The sequence below is a fragment of the Malaclemys terrapin genome, chromosome 11 (genome assembly GCF_027887155.1).
Source record: "Malaclemys terrapin pileata isolate rMalTer1 chromosome 11, rMalTer1.hap1, whole genome shotgun sequence".
Taxonomy (NCBI): domain Eukaryota; kingdom Metazoa; phylum Chordata; order Testudines; family Emydidae; genus Malaclemys; species Malaclemys terrapin.
In genome coordinates, this window is record NC_071515.1 from 36,898,997 (window position 1) to 36,918,387 (window position 19,391).

Here is a 19,391-nt window from a genome sequence, read left to right on the forward strand (position 1 = left end):
GACGGCCCTGACTGGAAGTGGAATGCTTACCTGCTAAATACATTTTTTTAGAGACTACATTTTCAAAAAGAAATCCTTTCTTACTTAGGTCTGGACAGAATACAGAAAGAGTTAAGATACAAAGTGTTTTTAACCAACAATTTAAGGCCTAAGTTAACTAGGTGTTGTCTCTTTAATATGCAATACGATTCACATATTCAGGTTAGCTTGTTCTCAGTACTCAAGCCTGGATTTAAGTTTTTCTTTCTGAGGATCCAATTCTGCAGGTGCTGGACTCTCTCCATTCCCATTAGCTTCAGAATTCCCTTTTGTTGCTGCTGCAAAGTGGAAATGGAAACATGTAGCGACTGTCAGTACTAATTCAGACAGTTTTCTCCAAGGCAGTAGTTTTGTATCTGATCAAAAGAAAACATAAATTTCCTTTCTTACTGAGGCCTAGTTAAGATTCTGGGCAGGGCATTACGTTTTGTGCATTTTTTTTTTCTTTGCTATTTGAATGATCATGTCCTGATGACTGTCTGGAATATTTAACATTAGTGGCATGCTCAAGTTTTGAGAGCCATGTCAGACATAGTACAGAGACATTTGAGAGGCAAGAAATGTCAAACCACAATATCTGTCCTACGAACTGCAGGGTTTTACAGAAGTATTGTAAATATTTATGCTCAGATTCTTCTGAATGGTATTTGGTTGTAGAGGTTCAATACATTTTAATATCAATTCCACAAAAGTCATATTGATAAGGCCAAAGCTGTTGAAAAGGTCCTTAAGGCATTAACCAACTTTCTACATTAAAGATAAAACTAAAGCTAGGTTGTTACAAAAGGTTATATTCTTCTCTAAATCACACTCATGTAAATCCAGACTAAGAAATCAATGGAGGCATTCCAGATTTACACTGTGAGCAACATTTGGCACATATTCCTTTATGCTGCTATCCCTTTGACCAAGACTGTGCTCAAAGTCAGTAAATATGGAAGTAATGTACTATCATTTATAGAATATGTTGTATTGTTAATTCACTTTCTTTTTATATTGACTAATTGATGCACCATTCTCATTTTTTATTATGGTTGTCTGGTAAGTGGAAATAGATTATGTCTTTCAAAGACTTCTTTAACCAAAGAAACAATAAATGCCATTTTCTTCTGTTTTTCTTTTATGTAAGAAATTGTGTTGACCCAGGTTAGTCTTCTCCTTTCCCTGATTCAACCTAAAATAGATTTTTTGGCTACTATTGTTGTGGACAAGCAAATACTAGTTTATCACTTTAAGGATATTCACCTATCCAGCAGAGATGCTCTTGCCCTTTTTCATTTTGGAATGGAATGACATTTCCCAAGGATTGTATTCTTTCACATATGTTCCACATAGCTTTAACTTTAATGTAAGAAGCCTCACAATATGCTTTTCTAGTTTAAATTACAAAATACCCTTTCTCTGTTTCTCCAACACTTACCCATGTTGGGCTTCATTTGAAGTTGTGCATACTTGTTTTCGTGTCCCCGTTATTGTCAGCTGTATCCAATTCAGGGCCGGCTCCAAGGTTTTGGCCGCCCCAAGCAGCCAAAACAAAAACAAACAAACAAACAAACAAAAGCCGCGATCGCGATCTGCAGTGGCAATTCAGCGGGAGGTCCTTCGCTCCCAGGCGGAGTGAGGGACCGTCCGCCGAATTGCCGCCGAATACCTGGACATGCCGCCCCTCTCCAGAGCGGCCGCCCCAAGCACCTGCTTGACAAGCTGGTGCCTGGAGCCGGCCCTGATCCAATTGCATAGTCTGGCCAACTAGAATGTAAGTAGGTGTTGTTGTATATGAGAAATATTAGCAGTATGTTATGATGCTGCATGTTAAATGATGTTTTGACTATATTAATGAGTCTCTTTGTTAAAATTTAAGTCAAGTAAAAGCCCTAGAGCAGTGGTTCTCAGACTTTTGTACTGGTGACCCCTTTCACATAGAAAGCCTCTGAGTACGACCCCCTCTTATAAGTGAAAAACACTTTTTAATATATTTAACTCCACTATAAATGCTGGAGGCAAAGTGGGACTTGGGGTATAGGCTGACAGCTCGCAACCCCCCATGAAATAATCTTGCGACCCCCTGAGGGGTCTCGACCCCCAGTTTGAGAACCCCTGCCCTAGAGTATGTACTTTTGATTTATGGACAAGAAGTGGAACCATCAAAATTATAATAAATACATGGGCAAAACTGCAATATTTAGGAACTGTCTATAAGAAGTTTTCCTAACTATACTGAATTGCCAAAAGACTGAAGTCCTACCATTGATTTGTCATCCTAAAAAATGGAAAGGAGATTAGAGACAGCTTTCTCTGGGGAAATGAATGAAGCATAGACCCAAGTGTCAACAGCAAGAAGTGCAATGACATGCTGTGACAGTGACATTTGTCACATTAATACTAAATACCTCTGAGCTCAAAATAGACAAGTATAGAACACCAATGGCAAGTTTCACAGTGTCCATAGGCAAGCCAACAAAATGACAGGAATGTATTTCCAAAAGATACAACATATGATTATATTTTACCAGAGAGGCACATGATTACACAATAAAATACTTACATGGTCAATAACGTCAATAGAGACAGATAAGACTGTAAAAGAGAAATAGAAAAAAATCGGTGAAATGTAAATTATGAACCAGGTGGTCCTTTACCTGGGTTATGCCTGTGTATGGAACAAGAAACTCTATAAGGTAACCTCTCAATAAATTTCCTAAATAGTCTTCTGTTTGTTGGTGAGGTTAGCTACTGCAGAAGAAGCACCTGGACTGCTTTGATTGACAAGAAGTAGCATCAAGGAAATGTCAAAGGACTTTGGTGCTTTCTAAATCCCCTGGATTTTACTTTAACCACCTCCCAAATAGGAATTCTTGCTTGCATATGACAGCATCTGCTCCTACTCAGAATTGTTTTGTCGTGGGAAAGAAAGGAGAAGAAAAATGCAGCAAAATCCACACTGGGTCAATGCTACAAATAGCAGGCCAGTCAATAGAGCTACACCAATTTACAGCAACTAAAGAGCTACCCAGGAAGCCTGGGTTGCTTAATTGTTACATCGAGCTTCCACTTTTCCTTTAGTGATTTGAGCTGGAAGTGAAGACTTTAATGCCATTTACTTCCATTGGAGTTGAGGGTGTTTAACACCTTGCAGAAGGCTCTCAGCACCTCACAGGCTTGGACCCAACATGCAGTCTGTTCCAGATGAGCTATGTCACTAATAACTCCTTAGGCTAAACATTCTGTTCCACTTTGTATTTAGCTGTGACACTCTGAGTACCTTTCCCAGACCTGAAGAAGAGCTCTGTGCAAGCTGAAAAGCTTGACTCTTTCACCAACAGAAGTTGGTCCAATAAAAGATATTACCTCACCCCTCTTGTCTCTCTGTTAAAAAAAGATGCCAGATTCCTGGTCAAATAATAGTTCTCTGTTTATAAAGCACAAGGTGTCTTTTGAGTAAATGAGAAGAATCTGAACAGAAAGTTATACCAACATGATCTCAGTGTAGACCAGGGGTGGGCAAAATTTTTGGCCCGAGGGCCACATCTGGGTGGCGAAATTGCATACAGGGCCATGAATGTAGGGCTGGGGCAGGGTTTTGGGGTGCGGGAAGGGGGGCAGAGGGTGGGAGGAGTTGCGGTGTTCAGGCAGGGGGTTGGGGTGCAGAGTGTGGGAGGGGGCTCAGGGCAGGCAGTTGGGATGCAGGAAGGGTGCGGCAGGGGACTCAGGGCAGGAGGTTGGGGTGCAGGAGGGGCGTGGATTGTGGTAGGGGGCTCAGGACAGGGGGTTGGAGTACAGGGTGCAGGAGAGGTTTGGGGTGCGGGCTCCAGTCCAGTGCCGCTTACCTTGATCGGCTCCGGGTGGCAGAGGCACGCGGCAGGGCTAAGGCAGGCTCCCTGCCTGCCCTGGCCCCGTGACGCTCCCGAAAGCGGACAGCACCACGTCCCTGCAGCCCCTGGCTCCACACACTGCCCTCACCTGCGGGTACCTCCCCCGAAGCTCCCATTGGCCGAAGTTCCCCGTTCCCGGCCAGTGGGAGCCGCCGAGGCCACAGGGACGTGGTGCCGGCCGCTTCCGGTAGCGGCACTGGGCCAGGGCAGGCAGGGAGCCTGCCTTAGCCTCGTGGCACCATGAGGGTGGCAATTCCATGGGCCAGATCCAAAACCCTGACCGGCCGGATCTGGCCCATGGGCCGTAGTTTGCCCACCTTGGTGTAGACTGTTATATACAGAAGAGCTAAACCAGAGATGCCAATCCTCCCTAATTTTCCATAATCCTCATGAATTTTTCATGTAATTATGAATTTACTAATTCAGGCTTAAACCTAATTTTGCAAACATGCACAGATAGATAGATAGATAGATAGATAGATAGATATGTGTGTGTATAAAATTTGCACTCAGGGAACTATGAACACAGCAAATGCCACCACAGGCCCGGGGGACATTCTACTCCACTACTCTGTGCCATATGCACAGACTATGCAGTGGTCTGATAGGGGGTAAGATACAGCGCTTTTGATTGGGTTGCGACATTGCTGGATTCACCGCCCAAGCCACAGGATGCATGTTGCTCTCCAATTGCACTGTGTAGGCCTGCTGGACTATGTTCAGGGCCGGCTCCAGACACCAGCTGACCAAGCACGTGCTTGGGGCGGCACCTTGGGGCAGGGCGGCGCTAGGGTTTTTATTTATTATTTATTTATTGGTTCGTTGGGGCAGCGCTGGAGGGTTTTTTTTTTTGTTTCCGCATTGCGGCGCTCGGGGTAGTGGGGCTTTGGGCGGCATGGCGCTGGGGAGAGGTGGGGGCTGGCGCAGCACAGCACGGTGCTTGGAGGGAGGTGGGGGCTTGGCGCTCGGCAGGGGGGCAGGGGCTGGCACGACACGGCGCTCGGTTTGGGGCAGGGGCTTGGCGCAGCGCTGGGGAGTGGGGACTGGCGCGGGGCTGGGCTCGGAGGGGAAGTGGGGGCTTGCTTGGAGGGGGGGCGGGGGCTTCGGACCGCATGGTGCTTGGAGGGGGCGGGGCTTCAGGCGGCGTGGTGCTCGGGGGCGGGGATTTAGGCGGCGCGGGGGTGGGGATATGGCGGCGCGGTGCTCGTGATGGGGGGGTGGCGCCCCCTCTTTTTTGCCTGGGGCGGCAAAAAAGTTAGAGCCGGCCCTGACTATGTTAACTGCACTCAGCCATGCCAGCAGAGCCCGCATGGGGAAACGAGCGCCTCAAACCCCACTGACAGTCACTGCGTCTTGCCTCTTGTCAGACCCTCACTGTGCAATCAGTGGGGGTGGAGAAGCCAGAGTTGATAGTTTAGGGCCAGCGCTCTCCCCTCCCACACCTGGGGCTAAAGCCTGAGCTCTGGTGCTCTTCCCCTGTGGGGCTCTGGGCTTTAGCCCTGTGGTGGGCGCTGGTTCACTGAGCTGCAGCCCCATAGGTGGACCTCCTGAAACCACAGACTACCGGGGGCTGTGGATTTCCTTTGAGAACCCTTGCTCTAGAGCCCTGCGCAGATAAAAAAATTTGGATCCGCATCCAATCCACGATCCGCAAAGATGAGGAAACACTGACCGCATCCGCGGATATAAAGCAGATGTCTGTGGATTTGCAGGGCTCTAGCAATATGAAGATGGTCACACTTCATCACATGATCTTCATGCAGTTTTATAACAGTTCTTCAGTCATGAAAGATGAGTCTAATGATTCAAGCACAGAACTGAAACCCAGGAGCTCTGTTCTTTTTCTGACTTTGCCAAAGACTTGCTTTGTGACCCGTGGCAAGTTATTTAACCTGTTTGCCTACCTGTAGAAAAAATTGGTGTTTTAAGGCTTAGCTCACTTATGTCTGTAAAATGTTATGAGATATTTAGGGTACGTTTACACTACAAGCACTACAGCGGCACATTGCAGTAGTATAGACAGTACAATAATGGAACGGGTTTTTAATCGCTGTAGTAAATCCTCCCCCTCGAGAGGCAGTAGTTGGCTCAACAGAAGAATTCCTCCATCAACCTCACTGTGTATAGGCTGGGGATTAGGTAGACCTAACTTCGCTGCACAGGGCGTTTTTCACAGCTCTGAGCGATGTAGTTAGGTAGACCAGGCCTTAGACTGAAACCACTGCAAAAGTGCCAAGTATTGCTACACAATGACTTACTGCTGATGTGTTTGGAACTGCCTTCTAGTGTTCACCTGATATAAGAGGGAGAAGTGCAAAGGTGGGGAGGCACAACTTTTGCTGATAAGTGAGATCTGTGATTAAAATTACACAAATATTTTTCTTTTGTCTTGTGGGTCCTGCCAGTTTTGTGTCTCTGGTGGATGGAGATTGTGGTTATGAGAATGTTCTTGTTTCCTTCATGGCCATGTTTTTTCAAAAGACATGTCTGGAGGTGGTGAGTCAGATTAAGAACCTTCATGTCACATTTGACTGTAACCTTTTAATGAAGAACTAGGGTTGTTATAAATAGGACTGGTACACCACTTATTATAAAGGTTGTCAGAATTTTCTCCCATAGGTAAAACAACTTATCCTTGATCTTGGAAATGACTGAACCATTTTGGATAAAATCCCCCACCCCCCCAAAAAGAAATTTAGCTTCAGGCAGACATCCGCATGGGAAATTTCAATCCAAACAGTTAATGATTGGCAAAGTTATGAGCAACTGAAAAAGGTCATTGTCAGGAGAGTGAGAAGTGTCGGGCTACCTTGAGAATAGGCGGCAACACTAGTCTGTATTTATGTGCTTATACTAATGGTTGTGCATATGCTGACCTTTTCTTGTGATGACCTCAGAGAAGCAACACATACCTTTATTACTTGATTAATATAGTTCACTCTTAGCAGGACTTCCAGCAGGGTTTCTCCAGAGCTTGGAATTAGTTCAGACTGCAGAAGTACATCAGAAATACTTCTGCTCACTGGCTTGATCAACCATGTTCATATTAAGCCAACTCTATAGTCAGCCTATGTAAAAACTGCAGAGTGAGCAGGCTTTCATTTAGCCCTGTTTTATAAGCCTGTAATGGTGCATTGAACCTCATGCTGACTGACACCATCTTCAATTTTAGGTTGGGCTGTAATTATGCTTTTCCTGTGATGGGCCCTAGGATGTCGCACCGGTTCCATCCTAGACAGCCCTCTCAGTCTGGCCTTCTTTATTTCTACTCTTCACAACTTTTCTTCCCCAAATTTATTTTTAAATGACCACTGTTGTCCCTTTGTATCCTCTCCCCTCTACTTCGTCAGACACCCTGATTTTATGTTGCATTTTGAATTATTGTCTTGCAACCTAAAGGAATTGATGGGCCAGGTTCATTTAGAATAAAGTTATTATTAGAGATTCAAGTCATGCAACATTTCCATTGACATTAGTAGGAATTTTGCTTGAGTAGACTACAGGATTTGGCAACTAAGTATTAATAGAGGTGAGTGGTTTTCTCCTGATCTCTCAACACTTCCACAAGTGTGTTTTGGCCTGGGAGAGTGTAATAGGCATATTTTCATATTTCAGATTTATCTGAAACAACAAAGTTTATTATGAGGCTTCCTTTGGAAGGTCGCATGCAGATTATTGTCCCCTCCCACACACTAAGTGCTAAACACAAGGAAATATTTAAGTATTAAATATGCCTGATAAAATGTAGCTAAAATAGGTTTACTAAATCCTGTCCACATTTTGTGTGTGTGTGTTTATATTACAAAACAATGCACAACATGGCTCATCTAGATTTTTCAAGCTTCGTCTGCTTTGGTGATGTCAGATCTGAGTAATACTTAACATAAAAGTGACTGGGGTCAGAAACAGGTTAAACAGAACTGAAATAGGAAGAGTAGATGAGTATAGTTCTAATTATATAAAAAACATTTTTAGGACTTCATTGTCATAAATCAGATTTCACCAGGATTTTTTTTTAGTCACTCCTACTTGAAGACTTGAGTATGTGTAGGAAAAGATGCAGGGTCAGATTCTGTTCTTCACCACCTGGAGAGGCACCACAGAAAGTCCAGGCCAGGGGCAGGCTGTGACTTTAAGGCACATTTGTGCCCTGCTGGTTCTACGTTGTCCAGGGGCTGTAACAGCCCTAGCATTACTTAGGCAGCCCAGGAATCTCTGTGCTATGGCATTGCCCCCTATTCCACCTCCAGCAGTCCTCCAACAGCAGGGTTCGTGGGGATGGGGTCCAGCATAAGTATCTGATCTTTTAGCTTTTGACAGGAGTTGTTTTCTACAACAGAATGGTGTAGGGATCTGGCTGGTGAAGAGACTATCTAGTTCCCTTGTGTGCGGGCAATCACATGAGGCAGACCAACACTTGGCCCATCATGGTGAAATTCTCGCTGGCCTCATGCACGCTGTTTACAGTCCCTACAGGCTGCCAAATTTCAGATTGTATTGTCTTTTCTTTGTCTCTGAAGCACCATGTACTTTTATAGCACTGTATAAATAATAACATGCAAAGATGAATTTAAAAAACCACAGAGGCAATGGACTAATCAAGCCATGTACTGCTCTTCATCTGTACAGCTCTCATTGCTGTCAGGAGAGGTATGTGTATGGATTTAGGGTTCATAGAATGTCCACAGAATATAATTACAAACCTGTAATTAGCTTGGAAAAATCTCTGGTTTTGGCAAATGTTTCTGTGAAGTGCAAACTGCTGTTATGCTTTGATTTGATCAGAGACATGGATATAAGAATTGCCAGACACTGTACAGATGCCAGAACGTAATGTGATTTGGGTGAGTGTTCACACTTAACCATATTGCAATTGATTTTGGTCTGTAGATTCTTGAATTTAATAAAACATTTATATATTCCACCTATTTTTAAGAATATAGGAAACGTTTAAATGGTATCACTGAGTCTGCTTTTTGAGTCAGGATGAGTAAAAACCAAATTTGGAGTGTTGTTATAGCCGTGCTGGTCCCAGGGTATTAAAGAGACAAGGTGAGTGAGGGTAATATCTGTTATTCGACCAACTCTTGTTGGTGAAAGAGACAAGCTTTCTAGCTCCACCTCTCAGCAGATTAGCTAGATCATCTTATTACTAAGATTACATTATTTTTACAGAATATGCTATCATGCATTTACTGATGCCACTATGCTGTGATGTACCATTATAAACCATTAAAACCAAACTTCAGTTGCAAAAATAAATGAATAAAGTACATTTTGTAAATGTGTGTCATTGGATTTTTTTAATAGTGTATTTATTTGCTTTCTGAACAATGTGTACAGTTCAAGCATTTGTAGTGGGTTTCCTAGTAATTTAGTGCAAATTAGATAGGGTAAGAAATTACCCCCATAAGGAATTACCTTTCATGTTGCTAGTACTTCTCCAAATTGAAAAAATGCTTGCTAATTGTGCCTTGGATTGGTAATTGGATGTAGCAAGGATGAGTAACTTCATCTGTTGCGGAATGGTTTATATAAGCTGCATTTTCCCCAGGGATTTCACACTGATGGTCAGTCTATTGGCATGACTATAGGCCATAGCTATGCCTCCCCACTTATTGCACCTTCAAGCATAGACAGAATATATTTTCCTTACTCAAGCTTTCGACTTGTTAGCAGCAGCTCCTTTAAGAGTTTTAATGTCAGATATGAGCTGATAGTTTCTTGTGCAATAAAACCTTAGTGTTTGATAAAACATTCACAGACCCAGATTGTGATAGGTAAGTTCTCTCAGCCTGTTTTGTAGTGCAGAAAGGACAGCAGAGAGGGCACAGGAAAACAGCTCCTTCTTAAAATGTTCCTGTGTGACACTGAGGCAAATTAAAATGAACCTGTCATTTTTCTCTGTGTTCTTTCCCATCATTGCTGCTTTTGACAACATATCTATAACCTCCTTTCTAGTCAGTCTGCTCCTCCTGCCTCGTTTATTTAGTTATATTACAGCTCAATATTTTGTTATTGGATCACCACTTCATGTTGGAGAATTCAGATGTCAAAAATGGTGGATTGTGACATCACTGAAGTGTTTAGTGCTGTTTATTATAAACAAGACACTTATATTTAAGGAAAAATCTTTTTAGTAACTAGAGTGCCTTACAGTTAAATAGATTCTGGCAAAGCATGATACAATATTCTTTTATGTTGATGTGCCAGAGGAACTTTTATTACTCACCCATCAGTGACATTTCTTCAACTATTCACTTACATTCTCTTTTGGGAGCAAAACCACTGAAGGATCTGGTATACTATCAAGTCTTCACAATAATTGGCTAAAATGTACAAGGGCAATCAGCACACCATTGTATATTTTTATAGAGCCAATTGCCATAGTGTCTAGCTTCTGTAATGGTACTTCTGAATGTTTCCTGTCTGTTAAAGGGTCACAGAATGCATCAGAAAACAGGTGTTTTGATATTGCAGTTGTAAATGCATATTTAATTTATTTATTTGAAGCCAAAATGTGATAACTTTGTTCTACTCCACTCTGTGATTTAGCAATGAAGAGCCTTTTAAAAATTTCAATAACCATTAGTGATGTATCAATTACTGTATTACAGTTTTGCCAGAGTCTGTTTAAGCAGCAGTAGCTATATGGCTCAGAAAAGACAAAATAAGAGTGGCAGCAGATTTTTGTTTTGCCAAACGCTCTTTTTAAAAGTGGCATCATTGCTTTAAATCACTGGTGGTTCTTCTCCATGCGATATTGAATTATATCACTTAATTGTAAACTTTTATTCACTCATTTTATTCTTTATTATAAAGTTTTCAATACCATTGCACTGCATCTTGTGTAGTCATCTATAGTTGTGCAAAGTGGGATAAAACACCACTTTTCTGAGCTAGTAGCATTTTATATACCAACTTTTCACAGATGCAAATGATTATGCACAAGGTGCACAGCCATGGAGAATAAGGCCTGCTGAGTGGTTGTCCATCTCACCAGATGGTAATTTGTCCTTATCAACCATTTTTGTTATGCCTGAAAATACATGATATGTCTTCTTATACCACTCCCATCACCCTGGTGTCTGAATACCTTGGTCTAGAATAGAAGTTTTGCTCCTGACTCTAATGGGTGCAGGACTAGGTTCCAAACTGGTTCTAAAAATTATATATTGTAATAGGTTAAAAGTAGTCAAATCTCATGAATCTCAGATCAGAATTTTTCTTGTAAGCAATTTTTTTCTACCCAGATCTCTTCCCTGACTATGGTGTTCAGTGATGCATCACTAGTAACCAAGTTTTCTATTTATTTTTTTAAACAAAAACTAAACGGAGAGATGTAAAATTCTCTCTCTCCCCACTCTGGCAAACACCTAATGGGGTTCTTGGAGCAAACAAAAGAAAAGTCCTCTCTCCTCTTTCTTCCCTTATGGCAAAGGGGCATCTGTGGGAAAATAAAGAGAAGGGTTTACTTCCAGCCCCTCCCCGTGGGGCATACTGCTCTGAGGCTTGGTCATGCAGCTTCTGGAGCAGTGAGGCTTGTTGCTGTCTCCCTATTGTAGAGCCTGTCTCTGCTGTCTGAGGCAGGGCTGCCTTCTTCCAGTTCACCACACCTTTCTGTGGCAGGTTTTCCTTTTCAAGCTCCCCTCTGTCCAGGCATAAAAAGCCTCTGTCAGTGTGAGGGCATGCCCCTTCCCTTTGGTCTCTTTGGCACTTTCATGCATTACGGTTGTGTTTTTACTTTTCATTTTCATTTTGAATGGCCTTTCCCACTGATCATAAGCATTCAAACTTACCAATTTGGATTTTTTTTAATGTAGAAAAGAATGTTACAATTGACACATTTGAAGATTATCAATGGGAAGGCAACAATTGCTCTAAAGAGCAAACATAGCTTCTGTCTAACATGCATCATTTTAGTTTAAGTGGAAACACTATAAGAAAGAACAAAAGTAGAATCTTTGAGAGAGAATAGTGTGTGTGTGTGTGTGTGTGTGTGTGTGTATGTGCCTTCTCTGTTGCAAGCTGCAGTAACTATGAGAACAAATGATTACTTTAAAGGTGAAAAAGACAGAAAACAAAGACATCACAGTTTCATAGCTGCTACACACCAGAGCAACTCTATTTTTTCAGGAGATACTCTCAGAATTCTCATCTTTGTACAAAGGCCAAGTGTAATGGAATGCTAAATTGTACTATGCTGTTCAGCCACTTGGCAGCATTGTGTAAAATACCTTATTTAAATGAACCTCAGCCATACCTAGCATTAAAGGATTATGATGAACACATCTGGTGTGTATAAGCAAGCACTATGATTAGTCTGTGTCTGGTACAGAAGTACATGACACCAAGTAAATGGACAGGATGGGACCAACACAATGGTAAGGGAAGTATCAATCAAATCAATAGGGTTCATCCCATTGATTACTAGGAAGTTCCCTGAAATTTTGGAATTGATCAGATATGGTCTTTACAGACAAACAGAGAAATGCGATTGAGTTGAGTGTTATGCCTCACTTTGCTCAGTCAACAACTGCACAAAAGGTTGTTCTTGGCATACAGGGCTGGCTCCAGGCACCAGCCGATCAAGCATGTGCTTGGGGCGGCACCTTGGGGCTTGGCGGTGCTCCGTTTTTTATTTAATTTTTTTGTGGTTCGGCGGTGCAGCGCTCGGGGGGGCGGGCTTCGGGCGGCGCTCGGAGGGGGGGCGGGGGCTTGGCACGGTGTGGCACTCGGAGGGGGGGCAGGGACTTCGGGCAGTGCGGCACTGGGGGGGGGGGGCAGGGATTACAGCAGGGCGGCGCTCTTCTTTTTTGCCTGGGGAGGCAAAAAAGTTAGAGCCGGCCCTGTTGGCATAATACCAACCAGGTTAAGCAACAACTGTTCTGGAAATATCACTGGACCTGAGGCTTCCATCTATGCTGGGGTACCTTTTACTAATGCATTATGGGAGCTCACATAGGCCTCCAAGATTTCAACCCCACTTTCCAAGAGAGTGTTATTTTTATTTGTGCTTTGTTTTGTAAACAAGGTAGACATTATGCCATTCACATGTAAGTCTGATTGGATATAGAAAACCAAACTATTGTCATCAGTGATGTTTATTTTTGTATTCATCTCATCAATTATTCCTTCCAAGGATGTCAAGATAGACTGATGATAGATTTTTTCTGTCTGGCCCTGATCTCTTACAATATCCGTCTAGTTGTCTGATTGCCTTCTTCCTCTCCTTCAGCATCACTTTCAGACCCATGGGGCTTAGTCCTGGTACAGGTCTGAGTGCCCTCAGCTCTAATGGACTTTGACTTGGGGAAACTCCAGAACATTTAAGATTTTAATACAGTCTCCACCTGAGGACAGATTTCCACACTTGCTGAGAATCCTGCAATGGATGTGTCAGAATAATAGCAAAGATGCTCACCAGCTGAATCCATAAATCCAAATAGTTTTGAGTCTGGTTTGGTTTGAGGGCTAATGTTTGGAATAGTTCTTTCCCCCTAATCTCTAGGGACCATTCACAGATAATTTGCTTTGTTTTTAGTTATATAATGGAAGACTTTAAGGGTACAGAGCACTTCCTGAGAGTTGCCAAGTGTCCTCAAAAAGAAGAACAGGAGTACTTGTGGCACCTTAGAGACTAACAAATTTATTAGAGCATAAGCTTTCGTGGACTACAGCCCACTTCTTCGGATGCATAACATAAGTGTCCTCAGACACTTGCTAAATAATATGGATGCTTATGGTCAATAGTGTTTCCTAATGACCTAAAATTTCTCTTTGAAACAGGTGATGCAGATGTACCTCCCATTTTGTGGAATTGCCATATCTAACGCCCAGCTATTTGCTGCTTCAAGGAAGGAATATGACAGAAGCAGAGTAAGTAGAGAGCAGCACGTTGGACAGCTATCAAACACTGTCACATCTCTCTTTCCTTCAAATTCCAGAACAGACAGTTTTAAGGAACCATTTATGTTTTATTTCAAAATAATCCAGAGAGAACCTTTTAAGTGGATGGTGAATGTCCTTGAGGCTACAGGCTTAGGTGGTGGTAGAAAAATTTGCTTTTGATGTTAAATGTTTGTTTCCTGATGACAATTTCGAGTTTATTGTTCTAAGATAGGTGTGTTTCAAACCCATTCTGCAGAATAGAATGAGTTACATTTCCACAGATTCAGATCTTTTTAAAAATTCCAGAAATATCAACCCTCTAGCATCCAGGATTTTTAATATTTAATTTGTCTACAGGAGTGAGTTATGCAGGGTACCCCAAAGGAGTACAACCACAACCTTAAAGCCACACCATTATGCATTCTGTACATACCACATATTTTTCAAAAAAAAGATCATGGAAATGTTCTAGAGAGTTTTTTTAATTGTTCTTTTTTTTTTTAAATCTCTCCTCCTGTAAAGCTAAACTCCCTGTCTTCAATACTCTCATTGAGTTCAATGGGGCCAAGATTTCACCCTATGTGTCCAACTAGTCATGATTTGTAAGGAGAGGGAAATTATAATGAACAAGTATTAAAACCTTTAAACGTTATCTTAGGCCTGGTCTACACTATGAGTTTAATTCGAATTTAGCAGCGCTAAATCGAATTAACCCTGCATCCGTCCACACAACGAAGCCATTTATTTCGAAATAAAGGCTCTTAAAATCGATTTCTGTACTCCTCCCCGATGAGCGGAGTAGCACCGAAATCGATATTATCATTTCGAATTAGGGTTAGTGTGGCCGCAATTCGATGGTATTGGCCTCCGGGAGCTATCCCACAGTGCACCATTGTGACCGCTCTGGACAGCAATCTGAACTCGGATGCACTGGCCAGGTAGACAGGAAAAGTCCCGCGAACATTTGAATTTCATTTCCTGTTTGCCCAGCACAGGAGAGCACAGGTGACCACAGAGAGCTCATCAGCACAGGTAACCATGCAGGCCGATAATCGAAAAAGAACACCAGCATGGACCGTATGGGAGGTACTGGATCTGATCGCTATATGGGGAGAGGATTCAGTGCTAGCAGAACTTCGTTCGAAAAGACGAAATGCCAAAGCTTTTGAAAAAATCTCCAAGGGCATGATGGAGAGAGGCTACAATAGGGACTCAGAGCAGTGCCGCGTGAAAGTCAAGGAGTTCAGACAAGCCTATCAGAGAACAAAGGAGGCAAACGGTCGCTCCGGGTCAGAGCCGCAGACATGCCGCTTCTACGCTGAGCTGCATGCAATTCTAGGGGGGGCCGCCACCACTACCCCACCTCTGACCGTGGATTCTGAGGCGGGCGGTAATCTCATCAGCCACACCTGAGGATTCTGCGGACGGGGAAGAGGACGAGGAGGAGGAGGAGGAGGTTGCGGAGAGCACAAAGCACTCCGTTCTCCCCAACAGCCAGGATCTTTTTCTCAGCCTGACTGAAGTACCCTCCCAAGCCAGTACCCAAGACCATGACCCCATGGAAGGGACCTCAGGTGAGTTTACCTTTTAAAATATAAAACATGGTTTAAAAGCAAGCATTTTTTAATGATTAATTTGCCCTGAGGACTTGGGATGCATTCGCGGCCAGTCCAGCTACTGGAAAAGTCTGTTAACATGTCTGGAGATGGAGCAGAAATCCTCCAGGGACATCTCCATGAATCTGTCCTGGAGGTACTCCAAAAGCCTTTGCAGAAGGTTTCTGGGCAGTGCAGTCTTATTCCGTCCTCCATGGTAGGACGCTTGACCATACCATGCTAGTAGCAAGTTATCTGATATCATTGCATGACAAAGCCTGGCAGCGTATGGTCCCGGTGTTTGCTGACATTCAAGCAACATCCGTTCTTTATCTCGCTGTGTAATCCTCAGGAGAGTGATATTGCTCATGGTAACCTGGTTGAAATACGGGAATTTAATTAAGGGGACAGAGGTGGCTGTTCCTACTGGGCTGTTTGCCTGTGGCTGAAAATAAATCCTTCCCTGCAGTTAGCCAAGCGTGGGGCGGGGGTGGGAATTGGCGTTGAGCTTTTCGCCTTTGGCTAGCAGGGATCTTCCTTGATACCAGCCACGCGGTGGGGGGAGGGGTACAGCGATCATCCCAGATAATTCATGGCGGATGGGGAGGGGCGGGGGGTTAGTTTGGTTTCTGCAGGGATCTTCCCTGATACCAGTCATGCGGTGGGGGGAGGGATAAAGCAATCATCCCAGAGAATTGGATGGGGGGGGTTAATTTGTTTTCTGCTGATGAAGGTTAACAGGAAAACCGCAGCAGTCAACGGGCTTTGCTTGGTATGTGGGAAAGGAGGGCGCAGAAGCCGAAAGACAATGGCTTACCATGGCCGCATGCAAGCCGAATTCTGTTGCCCGGACCTGCGTCTGTGATCTCTAACACCAAAGCCACAGGCACTCAATATTAAGATGGAAAATGCGACCTTGTACTGAAATCACACGTGCTATGTAATGTGAATAGTGTTGTTCACCGTGAAAGGGTATAAGCATTGTTCTGTAAAATTTATCTTTTTAAAAACTTCTCTCCTTTTTTCCATCCCTCCAGCAGCTGCAAATTTTTCAAGCCTCCCTCCTCCGTCCCAAAGGCTATCTCAGATAAGGTGGCGGAGAAAGAGGACGTGAGACGAAATGTTCTCGGAAATAATGGAATGCACCCTCAATGAAAGAGCTCATTTGAATGAGTGGAAGGACACGGTATTTAAGTACAGGAAAGATGCCAGTGAACGTGAGGTCATGAGGGACCCTCGAGATGAGAGGTGGCAGGCTGCAACGCTGGGGCTGCTGCATGATCAAACGGACATGCTCCAGCGTCTGGTGGAGCTTCAGGAACGGCAGCAGGATAACAGAGTGCCGCTGCAGCCGCTTTATAACCTCCCTCCCCCCTCACCATGTTCCATAGCCTCCTCACCCAGACGTGTAAGAACGCGGGGGGGGAGGCTCTGTGCACCCTCCCACTCCACCCCAGTGGACAGCCCAACCAAAAGGCTGTCATTATATTGAATTTTTTCAGTGGCCTTTTACTTCCCTCCTATCCTCCTCCCAAACCTCACCCAGGTTACCTTGTCGGTTCTCTCCCTATGTTTATAATCAATAAATAAAGAATACATGCTTTTTAAACGATAGTGACTTTATTTCCTTTAAAAGCAAGCTGTGATTTAAGGGGGGAGGGTGGTTTGCTTACAGGGAATGAGTCAATCAAGGGGGGGCGGGTTTTCAACAAACAGAACTTTCACACTGTAGCCTGGCCAGTCATGAAACTGGTTTTCAAAGCTTCTCTGATGCGCAGCGCTTCCTGGTGTGATCTTCTAATCACCCTGGTGTCTGGCTGCACATAATCAGCAGCCAGGCGATTTGCCTCAGCCTCCCACCCCGCCATAAAGGTCTCCCCCGTACTCTCACAGAGATTGTGGAGCACACAGCAAGCAGCAATAACAATGGGGATATTGGTTTGGCTGAGGTCTGAGCGAGTCAATAACGATCGCCAGCGACCTTTTAAACGGCCAAATGCACATTCTACCACCGTTCTGCACTTGCTCAGCCTGTAGTTGAACAGCTCCTGACTCCTGTCCAGGCTGCCTGTGTATGGCTTCATGAGCCATGGCATTAAGGGGTAGGCTGGGTCCCCAAGGATAACTATAGGCATTTCAACATCCCCAACGGTTATTTTCTGGTCCAGGAAGTAAGTCCCTTTCTGCAGCTGTTTAAACAGAGTAGTGTTCCTGAAGACGCGAGCGTCATGAACCCTTCCTGGCCAGCCCACGTTGATGTTGGTGAAACGTCCCTTGTGATCCATAAGTGCTTGCAGCACCATTGAAAAGTACCCCTTGCGGTTTATGTACTGGGTACCCTGGTGCTCCGGTGCCAAGATAGGGATATGGGTTCCATCTATCGCTCCACCACAGTTAGGGAATCCCATTGCAGCAAAGCCATCCACTATGACCTGCACATTTCCCAGAGTCACTACCTTTCGTAGCAGCAGCTCAGTGATTGCTTTGGCTACTTGCATCACAGCAGCCCCCACAGTAGATTTGCCCACTCCAAATTGATTCCCGACTGATCGGTAGCTGACTGGCGTTGCAAGCTTCCATAGGGCTATCGCCACTCACTTCTCAACTGTGAGGGCTGCTCTCATCTTGGTATTCTGGCGCTTCAGGGCAGGGGAAAGCAAGTCACAAAGTTCTATGAAAGTGCCCTTACGCATGCAAAAGTTTCGCAGCCACTGGGAATCGTCCCACACCTGCAACACTATACGGTCCCACCAGTCTGTGCTTGTTTCCCGGGCCCAGAATCGGCATTCCATGGCTATAACCTGTCCCATTAACAGCATGATCTCCAAAGCACCGGGGCCCGCGGTTTGATAGAATTCCATGTCCATGTCCTCATCACTCTCGCCGCCGCGCTGCCATAGCCTACTCCTCACCGCCTGGTTTTGCAGGTTCTGGTTCAGCATAAACTGCACGATAACGCGCGAGGTGTTTACAATGTTCATGACTGCTGTCTTGAGCTGAACAGGCTCCATGCTTGCCGTGGTTTGGCATCTGCACTGTTCACCCAGGAAAAAGGCGCGAAATGGTTGTCTGCCATTGCTTCCCTGGAGAGAGGGGAGGATGTACCCAGAACCACCTGCGACAATGTTTTTGGCCCCATCAGGCATTAGGATCTCAACCAAGAATTCCAATGGGCGGAGGAGACTGTGGGAACTATGGGATAGCTACCCACAGTGCAACGCTCCGGAAATCGACACTAGCCCCGGTACATGGACACACACCGCCGAATTAATGTGCTTAGTGTGCCGCATACATTCGACTTTATACAATCTGTTTCCAAAATTCGAATTATATAAATTCGGATTAATTCCGTAGTGTAGACATATCCTTAGCTTTTGTATAGATAATAATGTAATCATAAGTATCTTGGTATTTAACAGGACCAGACACCTTTGCTTTATGTCCCATTGGGAAGCTAGGAGTCTCCCCTTTCCAATAGCTTAGAGCTCTAGGTTGTAGGTCATGAGGTCTTTACCCCTATACAGATCTGAGTATGGACCAGAGCAGTTTTGGGAGAGAGCGGGAGAAGGAGACATTTTTGTGGCAGTTTTTTTAACAATATGGTGACTGAAGCTGCTCAGGGATTTAGCTATTTGCAATTAATTCTTTAATGTTATCTAAACCTACATAGGAGAGATTGAGGAGGAATTGCCAAGAGCTGTATTTTGCTCTGTGGTACTTTATTATTGGTAAAAAATCTAGTCTTTAATTTTGAGACCTGAGCTGATGGAAGCCAAATCCTCTGTCATATAAACCTTATTTTCTCTTGAGACTAAACACTGGTGGTGAAGTTTTCCTTTTATAGAGGCATGCTGACATTTCTGATGAAGTTGTGGCACAAAAAAGTAAACAAATAAAATAAAACATTTGAAATCATCAGATCACTCTGAAGGGAAACCCTTAAAGGACTCTGGAGGAAGCCTCATTTTAATCTCCTTAGCCAGATGGGTAGTTT

At 44.0% G+C, this 19,391-nt stretch overlaps 1 protein-coding gene across 4 annotated transcripts in view; it reads left to right on the forward strand.

Moving 5' to 3' along the window:
* PDE11A (phosphodiesterase 11A) overlaps positions 1-19,391 on the forward strand; it is a 222,690-nt gene that overhangs the window by 83,607 nt on the left and 119,692 nt on the right. For all 4 annotated transcript variants that reach the window (XM_054044025.1, XM_054044026.1, XM_054044028.1 and 1 more), the window contains exon 3: positions 13,701-13,790. In XM_054044025.1, coding sequence (XP_053900000.1) covers positions 13,701-13,790 — 90 coding nt within the window. The remainder of the gene's footprint in view (positions 1-13,700; positions 13,791-19,391) is intronic.